The sequence below is a fragment of the Artemia sp. Qi Xiang Cuo genome, chromosome 12 (genome assembly GCF_049724085.1).
Source record: "Artemia sp. Qi Xiang Cuo chromosome 12, ASM4972408v1, whole genome shotgun sequence".
Taxonomy (NCBI): Eukaryota; Metazoa; Arthropoda; class Branchiopoda; order Anostraca; family Artemiidae; genus Artemia; species Artemia sp. Qi Xiang Cuo.
In genome coordinates, this window is record NC_142805.1 from 49,241,880 (window position 1) to 49,263,715 (window position 21,836).

The 21,836-nt window shown below is 36.0% G+C and overlaps 1 protein-coding gene across 5 annotated transcripts in view; it reads left to right on the forward strand.

Moving 5' to 3' along the window:
* Ypel (Yippee-like) overlaps positions 1-21,836 on the forward strand; it is an 87,312-nt gene that overhangs the window by 51,091 nt on the left and 14,385 nt on the right. For 4 of the 5 annotated variants that reach the window (XM_089098300.1, XM_089098301.1, XM_089098299.1 and 1 more), the window contains exons 3-5: positions 1,526-1,733; positions 13,198-13,241; positions 21,029-21,137. In XM_089098300.1, coding sequence (XP_088954426.1) covers positions 1,560-1,733; positions 13,198-13,241; positions 21,029-21,137 — 327 coding nt within the window. In that variant the 5' untranslated portion in view covers positions 1,526-1,559. Of the gene's footprint in view, positions 1-1,522; positions 1,734-13,197; positions 13,242-21,028; positions 21,138-21,836 lie in introns of all 5 variants that reach the window. The other variant, XM_089098303.1, reaches the window with a different exon arrangement.

The window sequence follows — 21,836 nt, forward strand, 5'->3', positions numbered from 1 at the left end:
GTGTATAAAATACACACAGTATGTGTGTATAAACTGGTAGTGTATGGTATACGAAAGGTGTAGATGCGGCATAAATAAAAAAAAAACAATGAGACGTAGTAAAATATTTGTATATGTTAGTGTTTTTCAATTTTCATCAACTCCGGCAAAAAAATATTACTTGGAGTGAAATTGACTAGCGGGCCCCACAAAAATCTCAAATGGGCCGTATGTTGGACATCCCAGCCATTTTCTATTGGAGGGGGATTTTCCGGAGGAAAAACTCCGTGCCAGTGTTTTAACTTATTCTCTGTGGTTGGTTGCCTGTGCACCAGTAGTATAATAGAACCGTTACAATGGATTTCTGAGAATGATATAAAAAAAAACGGTTTCTTAGTTACAGTTTTTTCAGCCGACTTTAGAAAAATGCATTATGCAGTTACTAAAATGGGATTTCACCATAAAGAAAGTATAATATTATGATTTTTTCAAGCTTAAGTACTGTTTTGTTTTTATCCGTTGCTGGGAAACTTAGCTTATCATTTATGTTATTTGGGGTACTCTTATCAGCTTCTATTCCTTGTTTGACGAAGTATAGAATTTGGATCATGACGGGCATATTGGCTTCTTCCATTTCGTGGAAATATGTTGTTTACTAACATTCAGTTTGAAGAGTATAACCACATGTACATATGTTGGGAAGGATGGGGGGGGGGAACCCGGCCTCCACTTCGCAAATATTGTTCAGTAATTTTTGGGGGACCAAGCGCTTCACTGGGAGGGATTGAAAAATACCTTTTTGGTATTTTCATTTGGAAAAAAATCTGAAAAAATCCTTTTCACCCCTTCCCCCTTCCTGACACTTTCGTTATTGACGCCCTGGTGTGGGAAAGATTATAGGTTCTGCTTGAATTTTCCAGACGACAGGATGCATATTAGTGAGACTTACCGTTCACAGGGCTTCAGATATCTGGACTATTTTGCTACCCAGACTAGTTTCACTTTGACATTTTTCTACTTTAACTCCGGTTCCATCCCATTTCCCCCTGTATCCCTCCGTAGATTTTGAAAAGTACTTTTTTGGTATTTTATTCGAAAAACTTGAAAAAAACAACAAAATTGTCCCCCTCCTAGATTTAGAAAAATGTTTCCCCTTCCCCTAATTTCCGTCAATTGACGCCACTGCTTATAATAAGATAAAATTTAATGTCCTTCAAAACGAAGTAGCCTCATTTTTGTTTGACTGATTTTTATCAAATACTAGAACAATATTTAAATTGTTCACGTACATATTTCACTTGTTGAAAGCAGTCATTTCGAATTAAATTGTATTTAAGCACACTGAATTTAAATTAATTTATGATTCCTGTATTTCTGTCTTTGGTATTGTTTCCTTTTTTTATGAGAACAAGCTGATTAATGGAAACAATTATTATAGTATGATAAAACAGTCTTTATCACCCCGATCTTAGGGATGTTTATGATACATCCTGAGCAAATCCGGGGAAAAAATGCTTTGTGTTCTTAATCTTTCTTGTTTAAGAAGGAGTGTTGGTGACGGGAACGCTGCATTTGGCGCCATGTTAGGCTCCTCGACTGACGCACTTAGAGCGGAGCACTATCCGTCCGCAAATGCCCACCAAACGGGACCAAATGTTAAGACGTTTCAAGCGTATCTGCCACCTTGCCACAAAACCTACTCTTGTGTTCACTGCAGAGCTCACCTTGCTAATCACGATGAACTCATTTCCAAGGTAAGACATTAGGTTTTAAGGGCCTACTGGAGTTTTTTTTTTGTACTGCAAGTAAACTCTTAACATTTTTGCTCAGACGTCTTGGAGTTTTTTTCTCATGTAGGGTAAACTACGCTATAACAAAATTTCACACTTTCCTTAGAGACTGTTCGCTTGATTTTCAAAATAAGTGCTAAAATAATAAGAAGAAAAAAGTAACTTGTTGTCCCAACCTGTTTAATGCATTAGTAATATTTCATATTTTGTACATTTCCCCGTTTCGGAAAATAATCAGGATCGCTGATAGACGAAAAATCCACACCATATGCTATAAATGGGCGGAAGTCTCATTCACAATGAGATTTGAGCTGTACCTATGTCTTGGGGATGTTGGGGGTGTCATCCCCCATAGCCCTCAGAGAAAGGGCTCTAACTTCTGCGGTTTGCTCATTGTTTAAATATTGTATTTGAAAGAAGGCATGTTGGCCTTATGGTGTTCAAAGAGACCAAGTGCATTCAAGTGAAGCTGTCAAAGAATCTTGAGGGGAGTGTTGAACTAAACCAACACATGCTTCGGGTATACAGGTTGTCAAAACGAGGAAACTCAAGAGTGACTGAGGTTATGAAGTTAGAACTCTAAGGGAAAGATGAGGGGGATGACCAATTGACCAGGGGCATGCCGAGGGGACATTGAACTAACCAATAGGTACTATTTGCATTGTGCCACTATTGCTACTGTTACGACTGATATGACTACTACTTCTGCTGAGGTTAAGGATATTAAGGTGAAATCAAAACACACTGTGTGCATTCAGGTTGCCAAAAGGATGTATGGACAATTTCTTAAGAATAGCTCAGAATATTAAGTTGAAACTTTCAGGGTGTATTCAGAGGGACCTTAAACTAACTAAAATGCACTCTGTGCATACTGCTACTACTACTGCTGTTGCTACATCTGCTACTATTACTATTATTGCTATGACTACTAGGCTACTAGTGAGCCTAAAGGTAAAAAATTTAAACTCTCAGGGAATGTTTGGGAGGATGTTGAACTAAATAAAAACACTCTGTACAAACAGGTTATTAATAGAGCGTATCAGCAGTATACCAGGAATTATCTAGGGTATTTAGCTGAAACTTTTAGGACATGATAAGGGGGATGTTGAACTAGACAAAAGGAAAAATCTGCACACTAATACAATTACTAACACTATTAATAATGCTGCTACAACTACTACTACGACGACTACTACTGCCACTATCGAAGTTAAGGGTATTACAGTGAAACTTTCAGGGAATGTTGAAGAGGATAGTAAACTAAACTGAAACACTTGAACCAAATCAAAATACTACTTCTGGTCTTACTATTGAACAAAAACATCAATAAATAAATAAAACCCAAAACGAACAGAAATTGCAATAAATAACCGAGTCAAACTCAAAACGAGCAGAAACTAAGATGAGTGGGGCTGACGCACCCCATGCCTTCTGAAGACCAGCACATAATTTGCACTTTACTGGAAATAAAGTACATTTTAAATGTTGTCACTGTTTTAACTTCAATAAATCCAAAATTATTAACACGTTAAGTAATAAATATCAGTATATGTATATTGAACTGTCAATTAACATTTATTTGTTGTTTTGTTCAATAATCCCTGAATATGATGTTGTTGTTTTTTCGATATTATGAGAAATAGGAAAATTCTGCTCGAAATTGGGATTGTTTTCAGCAAATTCCAAATTATATTCTGGTCTTCAAAAGTCATGGGGGGTGTCAGCCCCACTCATCTTAGTTTCTGATCGTTTTGAGTTTTACTCTGTTATTTATTGCGATTTCTGCTTTTATTGGGTTTCATTTATTTATTGATGGTTATTTTTTGGCAGTTTCATGCTTAGAAAATTATTTGACTTTATTTCTGCCCATTTTGGGTTTAATGTAGCTTTACTTTTCTTTGTAAAACTTATTTTGTGACAAATTTTTTTTATAATTAATAAATAAAGAAAAGACAATGAAAAAGATCAAAACTTACTAAAAGAACAACTAAAAAATCCAACGTTGCCACAGACGGGTGGCCAGGTTTCTGGCTTAAGAAGTTACTACGACAAACTTAATAAACTAGCCTACTATCAAGGAAGAAATAAAACTTAAAACAAAAATAAATTAGAATTAACAATGACAACCAAATTTAAAACGAAAATAAGTTAGTGCAAATAAGAGTAGGTCTGCCGCTCTTCAAGGACGGTGTTGTCGCTCCTCAACTAATGGTGGTTTTTCTTGCTCCCTCCCCACCATAACTAGAATTCTAGTTGTATCATACGGAGAACAAGATATATTATTTGATACAGTTTTCGTTTTGTGTACGCTATATTATTATAAAAATAAGCAGTGCTCAAACTTTCAGGAACTACTTTTGTGAATCAGTATATTCATAACGATCAGTTTAATCTTGTAATTTGCTATTCATTTTCATCAACGGTATTTTCCTTTCAAATCCACTCCCCTTGGATATATAAAAAATAGCAAAAGAGCCAGCTTTGCCGGCATTTTGACGCCTCCCTCCGCTCACTCTGGCCTTCGGCCAATGGCATTATACAATGAAAAAGTCAAGCACAGCTTATGGCTCGTTTACACATTGCGGAAATCCATGCGGAAATCCGTCCGTTTCTGTTCGAACTATGGCTAAAATAACGCTGTGTTTTAAGGCAAATATTTCAAATTATTGCAACAGCTCGACCTATGTTCTTACCTTCTTCTGAAAGCTGTTGAGCAATAGAGATTCAAATGACACCATTTGTCTTAGTTTTCTTATAGCCTGGGTGCACAGGATCATAGAAGCTGGGGTAGCCTTAAACCAAAATTATAAGGTCGTTTAGTATTTGATAGTCCATGCTCATGATTTTATTCATCTAAAGACCCTTGCAAGATTTCATCCTGATTTGTCCGAAATGCTCCAAAAGCTGGAAATTTTCTTTAGAATGAAAACGGACGGAATTTCCGTACAGATTGCTAAATCCGCATGAATACTCGCAGTATGTAGACAAACCATTAGTCTCTTGAAATTTTTTAATCTGTATATTTCAGTTTAATTTTGTAATTTATGAAAAAAAATATCGGAGGTTTCTTTCTTTTAAATCCTTTGAAATTAACCCTTGATATTATTTAATCATCTCTGGTATATACTTTAACAAGAATCAGCCTAACATCTTAAATTAATCACAGTTCGTGGTAACGAACTGTAAGTAAGGAGCGACTCGGCTCAATAGTAACCAAAACTCTAGAAAACGGGATTTTGATACCAATAGATACATCAAAAGAATCAGATTTTAATGCTGATTTCAAATATATAAGTTTCATCAAGTTTAGTTCTACCCATCAGAAGATACGCGCCTGAGAAAATTTGGTTCATTTTCGAAAAAAGGGGGAAAGATCCCCTAAAAGTTATAGAACCTTAATGAAAATCACACCATCATATTCAGCGTATCAGAGAATCCTACTGTAGGGTTTTCAAGCTCCTATCTACAAAAATGTGGAATTTTGCATTTTTTGCCAGAAGAAAGATCAGGGATGCGTGTTTATTTGTTTTTTTTTCCCCAGGGGTGATCGTATCGACCCAGTGGTCCTAGAATATCGTGGGAGGGCTCATTTTAACGGAACTTAAAAGCTCTAGTGCCCTTTTAAGTGACCGAAAAAATGGAGTGAAACTAGGGGTTTGGGAAACTTTGGGAACATTTTTTACGCAAAGTCAGCCGATAAAAATTTATAATTGGTCCTTTTCAGCATCGTCGAAATAATCATGACAGTATCTTTTAGGATAACTTAATTCCCCGAAGTCTCAGGGAGAAGGGCTGAAAGCTACGAATTTTGAAATGGGTTAACATAATAGTATTCATTTTAGGGACGTATAAAGATGTTTTCAGAGGAGATTTTTTCTGGTAGTGGTCGGGGGTGGGTCGGGGTTCATGTGGGAGGATCTTTCCATGACAGAAGTTTTCATGGGGGAAGGGACACTGCTATAAAGGGGACGCTGGATTTTCCAGCATTATTTAAAAAAAGATCAGAAATTAAATATAAAAAACAAGCTTTTCAACTAAAAGTAAGGAGCAACATCAAAACTTAAAACGAACAGAAAGTATTACGTATATGATTTGGTTCACCCCCTAGTCAATACCTCGCTCTGTAAGCCAAAGATTTTTTAGTACTTTCATAAGAGCTATTTATTCTAAATAACGGCCTTTGTGATTAAGGGGTCATTTTTAAAGAATTGGAACAAAATTCGAAATTTAGCTTAAAGAGCGAGGTATTGACTAGGGGGCAAACCCCCTAATATACGTATTAAAAAATATATGAATATAGAATTTTGTTACGTGAGTTAATTCGTAAGTTAAGTATAGGCTATTTATTACTAATAATGACGTTCGTAAATAAAATTAAACAAGTTTCGAGAAAACCATTTAACCAAATAAAAGTAAAATTAATATGCAAATTTTGTTTTAATTATTCGTGTATGGTGAACCAAAATCAAAACCTGCATTAATTCAAAAATGTTCAAAAATTAAAAAAAAAAAACAAGTTTTTTTTAACTGAAAGTAAGGAAAGACGTTAAAACTTAAAACGAACAGAAATTATTCTTTATATGAAAGGGGCTGTCCCCTGCTCAACGCTTCGCTCTTTACGCTAAAGTTTGACTTTCTCACAACTATTTTTTAAACAATAAAAAACTTTAGCGTAAAGAGCGAGGCGTTGAGGAGGGGACAGCCCCTTTCATATACGGAATAATTTCTGTTCGTTTTAAGTTTTAACGTCGTTCCTTACTTTCAGTTAACAAAACTTGTTTTTTTTTTTATTTAATGTCTCTAAAAGCTTGATCCAGAAGAGGAAAATTTTTGATCTTTTATATTGTTTCTTCTAATGAACAAGATTATTAAGAAAAAAGAAGAAAATAGAGAGAGCGAGAGAGAGAGAGAGAGAGAGAGAGAGAGAGAGAGAGAGAGAGAGAGAGAGCGAGAGAGAGAGAGAGAGCTAACAGGCTCCGGCAACTCAAAAGGCGTTATGGGACCAGCTGTTTGCATTAAGGGATTTTTTTTTGTTCTGTAAAAAACGATCAAAATAACTTAATGCCAAAAGTTTTAATTTTCAACTATTTTTTCAAATGAGAAAAGAAGACATAGGGCGTTTTCGAAGAATGGCAATCCTCCAATGACCTTGAGAGCAAGACAGGATGCTGAAAATCCAGTAAAGCAATCAGTCTATTGCGCTTTGGTTCAATATAAATCTCAGTTTCACAAAACAAGACACATTACGGATTTTGAATTATAGTAGCTGTAATGACTTGTTTTAATTCATTTAGGCAGCCACTTGATCCCCACTGGTATTTTGCAAAAATGATGTTTTTAGAAAATACAATTCTAGGCTTCATGATCGTTAGAACTCTTTTCACTATTACTACTTGTAATCCCTAAGATGAAGTAACCTGAAAATAGTGTCTTCTTTATGTTGCCATCCGCTTACTGCTGAGAAAGCAGAAGAGAAAACCGGATTTTTGCATCAGCAAAACGTCAGACAGCAAGGCATTAACCTTCAAGAAAAATTTAAAATCAATGAAAAGTTTTTAATTGGTTCAATGTTTTGTTTATAAAAAATAAACTTTCGTGACGTCGAAACCACCGCTGTTCCGTTATTTAGAATAAGCGCTTTGTTTCCTTGGGCGGACTTGAATTTGGCCTGCCAAGTCTTGCGCGCTTTATCTCAGCTGAGATTACCACTTTTTTCTAGAATATGCTGAAACAAAAATAAAGGCAATGACTGAGGAGACTGATACATTGCGTCGTGCCCAAAACCAAAGGGTCCATTTGAAACGAATAATGTGTTTATAAGAGTCCTCTGTTGCAAAATAGCTGCTAGGCTAAACCATCTGAAGTTAACAAACAGAGAATATCCATACCCATCCCGTCCGACAGTACCAAATTTTCTGTTTTAGAATTTTTAAAGATTTTTGTTTATTGTTATGATCTATCCCAGTTTAGTTTAGGATGTCTGGCCTTTTTCTCGCCCCCTTTTCCCCTGTTTATTGAAGCAATTCCATCCTAAAGATGAGGGCTCCATCCTTCAGTCATATCAAAGCCACACAAACCGATTTCTCATGATTGACATGTTTCTTGGGATAGAACCACATTGCTCATCCTTAAAAAAAATATTGTTTACTTAGCTTCTTTGTTGTACTTAACTACAATTATCCCCATTGGTCTCGAATACCCTAAGAACCTAGGTTCTTTTGCTAATTTTATTTCATCGTCATCCTTGCATCCTCTGTCCTTAGTTGTAATACTGCTCAGGTAAAGAAACTTAAACACTACTTAAATCGTTTCATATCCTAACCTCATCAACCATACCAAAATTTTCCAAAAGAAAATAACTCTGGCAAGAAGGACGATTGGAATCCTGGTGTTGCTGGTTATTCGGTTTGGAACGGAGGTCAGTGGCGTGACTGTAACCTCAGCCAAAGTCGACTCAGCTCGAATGGGCACCTGGAGAAATTTGAGGAAGGTAAACAGCAAGGGTGTGTAAAAGCACAGGATTGCTGCCTCCCTGCCCCATTGTACCTCCTGGCTAATCGGCCATGAAACGAAGATTAGCACCGCCGGTAGGGACTGTAAAGTCCAGTGCTGTACTCTTTACCTTATTTATCTTACCAAGGACATCTTAAGTCTATTCAGACCTGAAAACCGGGATTCTCTAAGATTTTTCGGTACTATCCCATTATCCGGTGTAAAGTATTTGGAACATAAATTCGAGAAGGCTTTTCCTGGTTCTTAGAGATTTTTCCTGGTTCTGGGAATGCTTTTCCTTTTTCTTAGAGATCTGGCCATGCATATGTCGACGAGAGCAGTCCAGGGGGAAGGGGCTTTTGGGACTAAGGCTAGTCGTGGGAAAGGGTTCGTTCCCAGGCATGGTTGAACAACCAATAGCTGGAACTTCCGTTCCAGGAAAGTTATACTCTTGGTACACTTCTAAAGGTAGTCCATCTTTCGCCTTCGTCGTAGTTAGTTGTTCTTGCACTACCTTATTTTCTCTGTGTGTATTCTCACGTTATTTAATAAAGACCATGTACCGACGTTTATTGACTATCTTCGAATTTACGTAAACCGTTACGTCAGCCAATATAAAAAGGGCATATAGAACAGAACTAGACAGAGGTTTACAGAGTGGTGGCAAGCGGTTAAAACTAGTGGAGCATATATCACTAGTGGAAAACCTCCAAGTGACATTTGAGTGACCGTTATAAGTACTTGCGACATCTTACACTAAATACTGGCAACATGCTGAAGAGCTATTTCGCCCGCTACCAAAATTGCTTGTGATATTGAGCTGCAAATACTGCAAAAGACTGATTAATAAGACATCGAAATGTTACGAGCTATTGAACTTTCTTCTATTCAAAGCGCCTTCTTGAGAAAAACTTTCTTTTAAATGAACATTTTGAAATAGACTGTTACACCATACCTAATATGGATTTCCTCGCGATAGCTTCAACCTACTAATTATAATTTCTACAACCGAGAGTCTCCGGTTGATTTCTACCTTCACTCAGCCATTCTACGTTTGGTGTTTTTTTTTTGTTACCTGATTTTATACATTCGAATTGTGATCTACATTTGACAGTTTCCAACCAAAATTTAACATTTTGAATTCGATAATCGAAAATTAGTTCTCAATTGTGACTCCATTTGACGCATTGAGACCAACTGCAATTGGATTTGAGACAGACTACCTTCCGTAAGTGATTTAACACGGTTAAACAACCCAGTAAATTTTATTAGACCCTTGCTGTTAGAAGTGAAGTTATTGCCGAGGATCCAGCGTCCGTAATTTAAGAACGGTATTTAAAACCAATATTTATTTAAATTTTTAGAGTAATTGCTTTTTCAAATTTTGATCTCAATATGTCAGTTTTTATTCCTATACTTATCCTGCGGAAATTGGATATAACAAAAAGGTTGCTTTTGATTTTGTAAAACAATAGAGGATAAATGGCATATTTTCACCTCTTTTATTTGACTCAAATGATCCTGATTTCGATCAAGATGAACTTTATGATTACCTTCAAAAGATCAAGACATGGGTCCCAACAAACCCTCCAAGTCCCCTGAGCACCACCCCAATTAATCCTCCAAAAGAACAGCCTCAACAGTCCCAAGTAATAGGATCGCTAATTGACCCTCTTTCAGTAATAACGCCACTCACAAAGTCAGAAAGTGGAAAAATAATTGAGTTTGCTTCGCAGTTACAAAAATTTCACGCTGTTGTTAAATTGGTCTGATTCAAGAGCTTTACAGACCGCGTCACTTTTGGCCCATGGGTTGTTTCGGCGCTTTTTGAGGATCTGGATCTCTCGATTATAGATTAGTCAAATTTAAAACATGGATTACTTGTAGCATATGCCCCAGGCTAAACAGTATGCAAAATGATTGCAGAGTTTGTAGGCGTGGTTCAATTTAAGGATGAAAGGGTATATCTATTCTATAGAAGGATACAAAAATTAGGAAGTTGATGTAGGGTGTCCTTAGAAGCCAGGGATGATGGTGTCCTTGGAAGATTTGTTATTAATTTATTCAAGGCGGGGATCAGACCGCCCTAAAAACGGTATTTGTTAGAGCATAGTGCCGAAATTTTTTGTTTAGGTGATGCGTACAAGGTTGCAGAACAATATGATCATATAGAACAGATAGTGGGGGAAGGAGAGACGTCTTATTCTTCCGATGAATTTCTTTCTGCTATGACGAAGGTGAAATTTGAACCATATGATGAAGGTTTTCAAGGTCGTGGGCATGAAAGTGTTCGTGGTCGGGTAAGTTACGAGTGTAGGCAGCAGGAAAATAGGGATACGGGTTATAAAAATGTAGAGTGTTATTTTTGTAAGGAATATGGACATATTCAAGCCCAATGCGAAAGAGCCAATGCTCGTAGAAGTACTACTCTGGGAAACGAGTAGACCAACCAAAACTGGTGGAAATGGTTGGTAGTAAAATTATACCTCTAAAGATTTCTACTACTAAGTCAAATGTTCAATTTACACCAATAGAGCAAATAATGTTAGATTCCAGTGATATTTTAACTAGCAATAGCAAATAATCCATGTAAAAGGTCAAAGGTCTGTATAGCTATCCATGGAAAGGGAGCTGGTTTTGAGGTCCCGCGAGATATAGGATGCCTCGCAGGGCGGTTTGGCTACCCATAGAAAGGGAGCTGGTTTTAGTGTCCCGCGAGATGAGGTGGATGCCTCGCGGGATGGTTTTGATGCACTGCGAGATGGTATTGATGCCTCGCAGTGCGGTTTAGCTACTCATGGAAAGGGAGCTGGTTTTGAGGTCCCTTGGGATGATTTGATGCCTCGCGGGATGGTTTTAATGCGTAGCGCTCATAGTATGTAGAGATATCACCAGTAGTACCGCCATTTGTCGAACCACAAGTTAGTACAACAAACCCAAATAGGTCAAAACTGAGGCGTTGCGCAGCAACGAAACCCCAAGGATTTTATTGAGAATAATATTTTGATGTCATTGCAGTATGATAGGCCAATCAAACTGTATTGGTTGACATATCTAATCCATTATTTATAAGTTTATGCAATTTCATTTATTTGTCGCTGGTATTTTCAGGATTAATTAGCCTTTCTCGGTCCTTCCTTTTGCCTTAATCTGAAGTTTATACATAATCACAATTTTCCTTGTCCTCATCAAATTCAGGGGTATGGGGAACAAGTCTATTTTAAAGGATACAGAGAAAAGTGAAATGTTAAAATATCCAGTTTCCGACTACGGTTGTTAGTGTGGTTCGTTTATACTATGTAAGTTTTACTTGTGCAAGTATCGTGTAGTGTTTATATCATGTAATTATTTACTAGTTTATGCTGTAGAATGTTTGCAGGTAAGAAGTGAATAATTTGGGAAGGGAATGTTTTGAATTCAATTAAAGTTTGAGGGTTTAATGAGAAGGGGATAAGCCAAATTTGGGAAATTTAACTTATAACAGGGGGGAGAATCTGTAAAGTATGTGGAACATAAATTCGAGAAGGCATTTCCTGGTGTCTCTTTTCTTAGAGATTTGGCCTTGCATATGTCAACGAGAGCAGTCCAGGGGGGGGGCTTTTGGGACTAAGGCTAGTCGTGGGAAAGGGTTCGTTCCCAGGCATGGTCGAACAACCAATAGCTGGAACTTCCGTTCCAGGAAGATTATACTCTTGGTACGCTTCTAAAAGCAGTCCATCTTTCGCCTTCGTCGTAGTTAGTTGTTCTTGTGCTATCCTATTTTCTCTGTGTGTATTCTCACGTTATTTAATAAAGACCATATACCGACGTTTACTGACTATCTTCGAATTTACGTAAACCGTATACATCTGCCAATATAAAAAGGCATACAAATAAAGAAGTAGACAGAGGTTTATACCGGGCCTCTAAAAAGTCAAGTTTGGTTAACGCTGAAGAATAAAATAAAATAGGATGAATATATAATAGTTTAGAAACAAATTTGGGCTATATATTTGCACATTAGGGGGGTGGGGTGGGGGGTAAAGCATTGCATGTATTAAATACGTAGCCTAACGTAACCTAGGTGCCTTTTGCCCTCCCTCCCCTAAAATCCAAAAAAACACAGTTTCATATATATATAGTATGGGCTCCCAATTACAGCACTACTCATTCTTATAATATATGGGATATCAAAACGATTTAATTTCGAGTTGTGTTTTACTTTTGAAATAATTTAAAATTTGTTTGTATCATTTGCCATTGAAACATAAATCAACGGCCCGTTGCCCTCATCATCCTCGTTTCCATGAGATTGCAGATATAATCCTTGGACACCCTATAACCTAAATATGTACCCTTCTCTCTAATACTGCTAGGAATTATCTCCAAATATCCATTCCTTTGAGGTTCTTTTTTTTCTTTTTTTTTTTTGCTTTCCCTTATATCTTACCTGTATCTTCGACAATTCTACAAAATTGAAAAAAATGTATTTCAATTACAATTTTGTGTTCATTTGTGTCCTTTTTTTGACAATACAAAGCTTAACTCACTTGCTATAGTGGTCAGGAGTGTAAAGGCTAAAAATTATACAGAAAATATTAAATATCATATTTTTCTGTAGAGGGTGAACTGCTTTTTACTTCATTTAAAAAAAAATACTTGATTTACAATTACTTTATTTTTATTCTTATTTTTAAAATTCTTATTTACAAAGATAATCTTAATTTGCAATGTCAATTTCCTAAACTTACTAAAAACACCCGGATCTAAATCAATAAAAAAACCACTTAATCTCATGCACTATTTGCGTCAGATTGCTGAAATTGCGTAATTTCTCGTTAAACATAATTAAATCTAAGTAACTGTATCAAAGTTATGCAATCGTCTTTTACAGCTTTTATATAATTCGTCCATGTTTGTTTTTTGTTTATATTGTTTATATTACTTTTCTTTTTAGTCATTCCAAGGAAGTCAAGGCCGAGCTTACTTGTTTAACTCAGTGTAAGTACATGTTCTTTTCATCCGTAAGATTCGTCCTTATTATTAACACCAAAGGGTAGAATCAATTTAGGTGTGTATTTGTAAATAGGAGGAATCTTATAAATCCCCAAAATCAATCTGAATACCCAATTCCACAGTTATTCTCATCCCACACCTAATGGAGACCATAGATTTGTGATTGAAAACTTTTTACAAAGCATTAGACCCTATCCTCTTCAATAACTCTTCAGCCCTCCCCCCCCCGCTGAAATTTCAGTTGTAATTGATCATATGTATAGCTTGGTTATGTACCTCAGTTTTGTACTGTTTAACGCGCTTGATTGCATATGTATGTAGATGTAGATATATATAATTTATATACATTGGTATAAAGTTAGAAAATATACTCTTAAAGAAACTTGGGTTTAAATTTTTTTTATTGAGAAGTCCATTGGATTTATTGGAAAACTAGTCTTCTAGGTTTCAGTACAGCAAGTTCTCCTTGCAGTGGTAAATATAACTGAAACAGGCGAGAAGGGGGCAAAGGATATTACAAACTGGCTGGTCATTTTACCGACCAGGATCGTATTCTTAACGAAACTGCGGTCGAATCGTGGAAAAACGAAGTAACATTGGTGTAAATTGCGGTGCTCTCCATGTGTCATGCCTCTGTCCACTTGTATAAAGTTTGTTTTTACTCTCATTCTCACGCAATCATGCACGTACAAAGGTGGAGGGGGGGGGGGCTTGTTTCCCCTATTTGCTCCCATATCCTGAAATGAAATCATGGATACATGTCTACCCCTCATCTCATTTAATTACACTGAAAAAGTATTTGTAAGAATATGTTTATTTTTTGAAGTTGAACATCCTTGCTGTAACACAATTTGTTCCTTACCTAACCTAACTAGGTCATGGAAACCAATCTAAAAAAAAAAAAAAAAAAAGTTGGTTTACACGGTTTCCATAGTAACAAACTCCTTTGTTTCGTCTGTTGTCTATCTTCTACTCTGTTCTAGATTTAGAAAAGGAAAAGGGAATCCATTATCAAATTGCTAATTGCTATTCGTTTATTTAAAATTGAAAAAAAAATTCTGTGTTACCAAAATTCAAAGGAGCGAAATAATTCTACTTTCCTTATGATGTTCTGAAAAACCAGTTCCGTAAAATTTGTAAGATTTTTTGATGTCATATTTATCAGGAAAATCTCCTATGGAATATTTTACTTTTTCTTAATCCAATGCAGTGCCACGTTCCTTCTCCATCCCTAAGTGTCTTTAATTATAATGTTTAAATTCCCTTACTACGCAGGTATTGTATTCCCTTTTAAACGCTTGAGATTTATAAAAAAAAATCTTTAAAAAAAATGTTCACTTGTTGGTTAATTTTGCCAGAATTGCTTGCCAAAAACCTGTTTACAAATCCCTAAAACCTCGAGCACATATCGGTCCCACATAGTTGAAACACATTCCCGGCTATAATTAAGTTTGAGTAGTTTCAGTTTAAAATTTAAAGGTTGCGTCGTAAGTGATAGCAAATCATGTCTTTTTAATGAGGATGAATAAAAAAGGAGATATCTAGTAATCCCGCAGACGTCAACAATTGATACAGTTACCATGATAGCCATACATGGTGCATTAATCTCCCATCCCCTCAAGTGCCCAATACTTTTTGTTTTGTACGACCTACTTGTTGATTAAATTCTTGTTTGTTTTTTGTGTGCGTTTTGCTATTTAAATATCAAAGCAAAAAGGTTTATAGACTACGGGAAACTTATGGGACTGGAAAATCAAATTGGCTACGCAAAGAAACTTGGGAAGGCCATCTTGCGACTCTAGGTTGTGATTTAACGCTGTGTATACTTTTAAATCGACTGAGGACCTTTGTGACTGATTGTGGTGTTACTCTTGTACTTTTTATTCAACTTGACACAGTCCATGGTAATGGTAGATTCTATGATTAAAGTGAACACGGGTGTAATGTCGGTGGCACTGGTAGTTTCTACTGTCTACCGAACTGTCTTACATGTACATGGTTCAAGGCACAATCTGGGGAGTATTTTTCTCTGGTGCTAAGATACGACAGACAGTTATTTTCCTTTGAATATGGTCATGGAGCCCCATCCATGGCCGTAGTGTTGGAAGCCTTCAATAGGTTTCATTTCGGTTGTGACAGTGTTTAGGTAGGATTCCGTTTGGTCTCTCCAACGTATTCCTGGCGTGGGGGGGGTGTACTGAAGTGTCTTCTATATAGAATATTTTGCATATCTGCAACAGGCATGGTCGAACTGGAAGAGGCGGTGGTGACGGATAAAAGTTTCAAGGTTGTGTTTCTGTCGTAGTCGTTAACTTATAACGACTTATGTTGATAATCGGCAGCGGAGATTCTGTCTGAGAATGTTTCTCTTGCATACGGTATGTGGCTGAAGAAGGTTGGAACCTGCATCTGGGATGTTTTTATTGGCTAGATTTCGCAGCCATAGAAGAGGACAGAGTGGACTTGGAATTCGTATATGGCTTTTCGTCTTTATTTTGATTAATTTCTTTTCTATTCTAGAGCAGCCTCCAGAGTTGAGCAAAGACTGATTAGGCTGCTTCTATCTTGGCTTGGATTTTATTATTGCATCCTCCAATAATGTCTCCGATTAAACCAAGGTATTTAAACTTGAAGAGCATTATTTTTTGCAGTATCTCAGTAATGGGGGTGAATGAGATTCGTCGTTGCTCGTAGCTTTCGTTATATCAAATGCTGATCTCAGCCCCTCAGAAGAACTGCATTTCCTCAGAAGAACTGCATGATGGTGGAATGTTGTTGGCGCAGTTCAAGTCGGTGACGTTAAAGTCTGGGCTCTCATTAGGCCCGTTTTTTAGCATTAAGATCTTACATCTTTCTGCAAAGATTATCGTTTTTTAACTCAACTTTGTTCTAAGATCTTACAGTTCACTGATTTTAGCAAAAAGTGTGAAGACCGCCACTGTTCTTCCATATAGAACAATGATGAGAGAACTTTGATTATGTACTATTCATTGTTCTAAGGCTGCGGATCAGAGCAGAATGATGAAAGACGTTTGCACAAAAACGACCAAAGACGTAAGATCTTTTTTAAAATATTTCACTTTTAAGCTTTTTCTGACAAAAGTTGTAAGATCTTAGCAAATTGATGAGTGAAAAAACGGCCCTATTGACTCAATAACAGCCTCATGGATTAGGCGAAAAATTTTGGCCGTACTCCATCTTTAAGCATTGCCATCTAGATCCCACATCAAGCAGCTTAGGCCAAGTTGGTGATAAAGTCAATAAAAAGCCAACGCAACTTTTATCTGTTGGTAGTTGATCCTGTGTTCGGAAATCTGTCTTACAGTGAAGAAGTGATCCCATGTCTGTCCTGTATCCAACTTGATGATCCAATTACTGAGCTTCAGGCAGACTTGAAGGGGTTACGGAGAACTATAGTAAAGATATTCAAGGCTTGCTGATGTGCTTAGATAGTTTTTGCATTTAGTCCTATTCTTAAACACAGTTATGGTGAACGGCGAATCTTGATTTTCCTGGGGAGTACTTCTAACGCCCAACTCATTTTTATAAATCATTTTGAAATACTAAACGTCGTATTCTCTTTAATTACCTATGTTATTTGTGCCGTCCTAGGGTGATTAGCAAAAAAAAAAAATGTTCTTCTTTTTATTGGAACTATATAGAAATGAAGTAGCTTGGATTAGTTTCCGAGTCGATCATGGCTTAGAAAAAGTGTCAAAAAAGAAAAAGAAAAAAGATAAAAAGTTGACTTTATTTTTTCTTGTATCGCTGGGGTTTTGATTTTACTCCTCGTGATTAACACTGGTTTGCTACATAGAGGCTAATAACCCCGGTTGCAAAGCTTGAGTGTGCAGGGTACTCGCTCCAACTCATTTCGAGGATAAAATCTGCAAGCTTGCTTAAAGATATATATATATATATATATATATATATATATATATATATATATATATATATATATATATATATATATATATATATATATATATATATATATATATATATATATATATATATATATATATATGGTTTATTGAGTATATTTTAGCTCATGAAGCCATTTTGTCTGTAGAACTTATGAATGTTTTATCTGTTGACCAATGTAAATACTTTGCTTACTTGCTATGGAATGTTCTGTCCTACCCGGTCATCAATGGACCTCTGAATTTCTCCTGACGACCATTGCGACCTGTCGCTGACACAGCTGGTAATAATCTTATCCACGGCCCTGGTTAAGGGCTTGTATTTTTTTTTTCATTTTTGATACTAGCCTCTGTAGTTCTCCCTATACTAATGGGATCATGGCTACCGAAAGAGGATGACAAAAGGGTCATTGTCAATGGGATCTCCCGATAGTATCTAGGATCCTGGCATCAGTACAACTAGTTTAATTAACTGAAACAAAAAATGGTTTTGTGACAAACTTAGGAACAACCTTGGGTATTTGAGTTTGCCCGTTGTATGTATGTCATCGTTTAGGCTCTTTATTATACATATGCTCCCTGTTCCATGTATCCCTATCTAGGCACGAGATACTAAATGCTTGTAATGAGTGAATAAATGTGCTTTGGTGGTTAAGATATTTTTAAAAGTTATCGCTTTATTGTGGATATAATTAAAAATTACTAATTTTTTTTGAATTAGCAGTATTTATTTTAATCGAAAATTCATTGTTGATAATTAAAGTTTAGCCTTAAAAGTAGCTGTCATTCTCATGTTTTACTTATATATTGTCTTTTTTTATATTTTTTCGCTACGGTCTGAAATACTGTCATATAAAAACAAATATTTGTGTTCCAAGTTCCTGTGTAAAACATTTATTTTGAGAGTCTGCTGTCCCTCGGAGCATAAGCTTAACTTAGTCGTTGTCTTATTATTTACTTTATCAGGGGTCCAGTATGCACCCTAGCATATTTCTTTATTGAGTGCCCTTTCCAACTGTCATTTCCAACCCTTTCAAGCATATTCTGAAAAAAAAAATTTCTAGACAGAATCTACTTTATTCTTTCTTAAATATTAAATATATAGTATTTTCCAATGGTTGCCCTCAGCACTTTCGAAGTTATTCCATGTAGCCCCATGATGGAACATTCTATCTAGCTTTTATACCTCCATGTCAGCCTATTTTAAAACTACATATATTGCTTAGGTCTGCCCATACAACCCTCCTTTCCCCCTTCAAAATTTTGATAGTTCAAAGCCTTCTATAGTTTCAAAATTTAAACAGGGAATGTCTAAATTTTATTTTACTAGTTGAAATTGCATTTAAACACTGTCCATATAATACAAATTTAATTAAAAAGTAATTTTAACCTTGGTTGCTGCTCTACGGAAACAACACGGATTTCTTATCTGCACAGAGCAGGTGGACTTCAGCTAGTGCCAAAATGCAAAAATTGAATATTGTATTTCTACTAAGTATTAGTTCAAGGATTCAGTGGCAAAGTGCATCAAATCCAGCAAAAAAAAATTGGGTGTCGAAGTTTACGGATTGAATTCTGTACTTTTGGTCGGCTTTTGAAAATGCTGTATTTGTAGCCATTATTAAGATACTAAAGGTTTTTTTCTTGTTGATGCTCTTAGGCGGCAATTTTACTTAGGTAAACCAGAGAATTTTTTCCCTAAAATGTGCAAACACGAAAGTCATTTCCGTGGGGTTTGTTGGGACTATGATTTGAAAATTCTGTTTCTCAATTGCAATTACGGTTTTGAGCTTTCTTGTTTTAGTGGCAACAAAGAAAATGATCAAGAAATTAATAACTTTATGAAATTTTTATCAAAATTATTTGATTTATATAAAAATCCAGCCTATAATACCAAACAATTTTCAAATGCCCCCATGCATAACAGTATATTTTGCTGTAAGGCTAGTAGTTATATAGGAGATGTTCTAGCATCCATCGGTTGTACTTCTTGTGGATGATATTCTCGTGCAGTTACTGGCCCAGATCGCATGAATAAATTAATGAAAAACATTTTAATGTTTCATGATAAAACTGTTTTCCACTGAATATGTCTGAAGCTAAAATACTAATGCTAATTACAGAAAAAACTCACCGATTAATTTTAAGGTTGAGACACTGTGACCACAAAAAAAGAAGAAAAAGTTCAGAAGAATACCAACTCGTTTGAATAATATACACTATTGCTCTCATTACATAAAAGATAGGAAGAAACGGCAGATTTTTAATAGCTACGACCAGAATGGGACCAAAAGCAAGAAGAAGAGAAAGACGAATAGACTGAAAACTGTGGCATTAATGTAAGATCTGGAGTTGGCATCTATTGCCTAGAAAAATTTCTGAATTAAAAATTGCAATTTTTGAGCGCAAATTTTTGCTGGTTGTTCTTCGTTGCCTTGGATAAGCTTGCCTTTGCTAATCAAACTGCAAAGACCTTCCAACGAAATTTTATATAATCAGAGAACTAGTTCTGCAATTAGTTCTGAACCGTTTTCGCTTATCGTCAAACTTCTTCCTAATGAGAATATTATCAAGGTCCTTCTATTCGTGGAATGAGTAATGACGAATTTTTAGTGTAAATAATTGTCATGAGGGGGGGGGCAATTATAATAATAGTTAATATTATTATTAATTATGTAAGCTGCTGACATTAATGTCAGTAGTAAACAAGATTAATACTTAACTAGAATAATTGAAGAAATGCTGTAAGTACCATTGCTACTTTTCCCTTCGTTTCAAACTCGCAGCGTTCTAGATATGTTGCAGGACTTCTTTTTTTTAATCCCACCTCCTCTCCTCTCAGTGGCACTAACATTAAAAAAAAAAACTACTTTTAAACATTACAAAAATCTAAATGCCACCTACACTCTACATTTTACTAAAATTAGCAGCCAAAGAGTGGTCTTTGCATTATTGTACTTCTACTAAAATGATTTTTGATCCATATTAACAGTAAAATAAAATTCTCTCCCGCAGAGAGGACGTCCCACCTCCACAGGAAGTCCCCGCTTGCGGTGGCCATTTACAACAACAGACAAAATTTTCTCAAATTCCAATTCTGCAAAGAAGCCACTACTAAAAGTAAAAAAATATAAAAAAAATATCCCAATAAAAAATAAATAAAAAAACCAACAAAAAAAACCCCCAAAAAAACCCTCTTACATTATCATTTCAGCTTATTTTTACAATACACAAAAATAAACACACTAATATTTACGAAAAACAAATAAGCTGAAATGACCACCAAACCCCATTTTTAAACTTCATTTTTTCATATGTTGCAGGACTTGAATGGCAATCTTAAAACAAAGGTTAGTTACTCGAAACACTAGTCTTTTAATTAAAGAGTTAAATTAAAGATAATATTACAGAGAGAATCTGGAAAGATATTATTTTTCCTGTTGTACCTCTTGTATCTTCTAGTGAATTTTCCTCCCCTTCCCCCCCCCCCACCTCCCCGAAAAAATAGGGCTGTTCCTTTCTTCTAATCTTACATACTTGATAAGTTAGCGTTGGGTGCAACAACCGACAATCAGAAAAGAAGGCCTTCGATCAGGGAAGTAAAATTTGTTGTAATATAAGCTGGAAAACTGACTTAAAAAAAAAAAAAAAAAAAAAAAAAAAAAGATATCTGGGCGCTTTCCAGTATTGCTCCTTCAAGCAATATATCTAATATTGGATCATCGGCTAGAATCCTTTTCCGACTGACAGTATTTCACTGTCGAATTAAATGGAGCATGAAAACTTATTATTGGTCTACTAAATCAACATCATCGTATCCTTACCTCTTTTTTTCTTTCTATTTTTCAGGGTAAATGTTGGCTGTGGACCAGCTGAAGAACGAGTTTTATTGACTGGTTTACATGCAGTAGCTGACATCTATTGTGAATGCTGCAAAACAACGTTGGGATGGAAATACGTAAGTTTGATATTGGTTTCCACCCTAACGCTTAATATCAATTGATGTGATTAGCCAATCACGAAAATTTGGCCACTACCCCAAATTTTTAAAAAAGTTTTGAATACCTAATGAAATTTTCCTATCCTGGCACAGCTTAAATTGAGACTTCTTATTCTTCCTTTGAAGTAGCATGCCAATTTTGTTGCATTGCTTTGTTCTTCGATATCAAGTCCAGCTTTCTTAAGAAAAAGTAAGAATATTTTTTCCATTTAACTAACCGTCCGTGGGAAACTTATTATATCAGTTTACTGTACGTGAGGTCAAGACCGTATCCGGGGTAGTAGTATCGCATTTGACCCCCCCCCTCCCCGCCTAGAAATTCTCGTCCGACTCGTAAAAAAGTAACATTAATGCATGTAAACAAATTTTCATGCGTTTTGTGATTTTTTTTTTACCCCACATGACCCTCATTAAAGGAAAGTTATTTCCTACTTCCTTCACTGGGAAAGGGCTCAAGTGCATTTTTTGGGGGTGTGCGCCAATAACCAAACAGCAATAAGAAAACTAGTCAAAGCGGAACCATTCAATTGTTAAACTACTTATTTTCGCAAGGTACTGGTACATAATTATTCTTCTTCCTCGTGTTAACTACCGAGTTAGCAGAAGTGGTAGGAGATGTAAATGCTTCACCCGAAGTGGATTATAAACAGAAAGCGT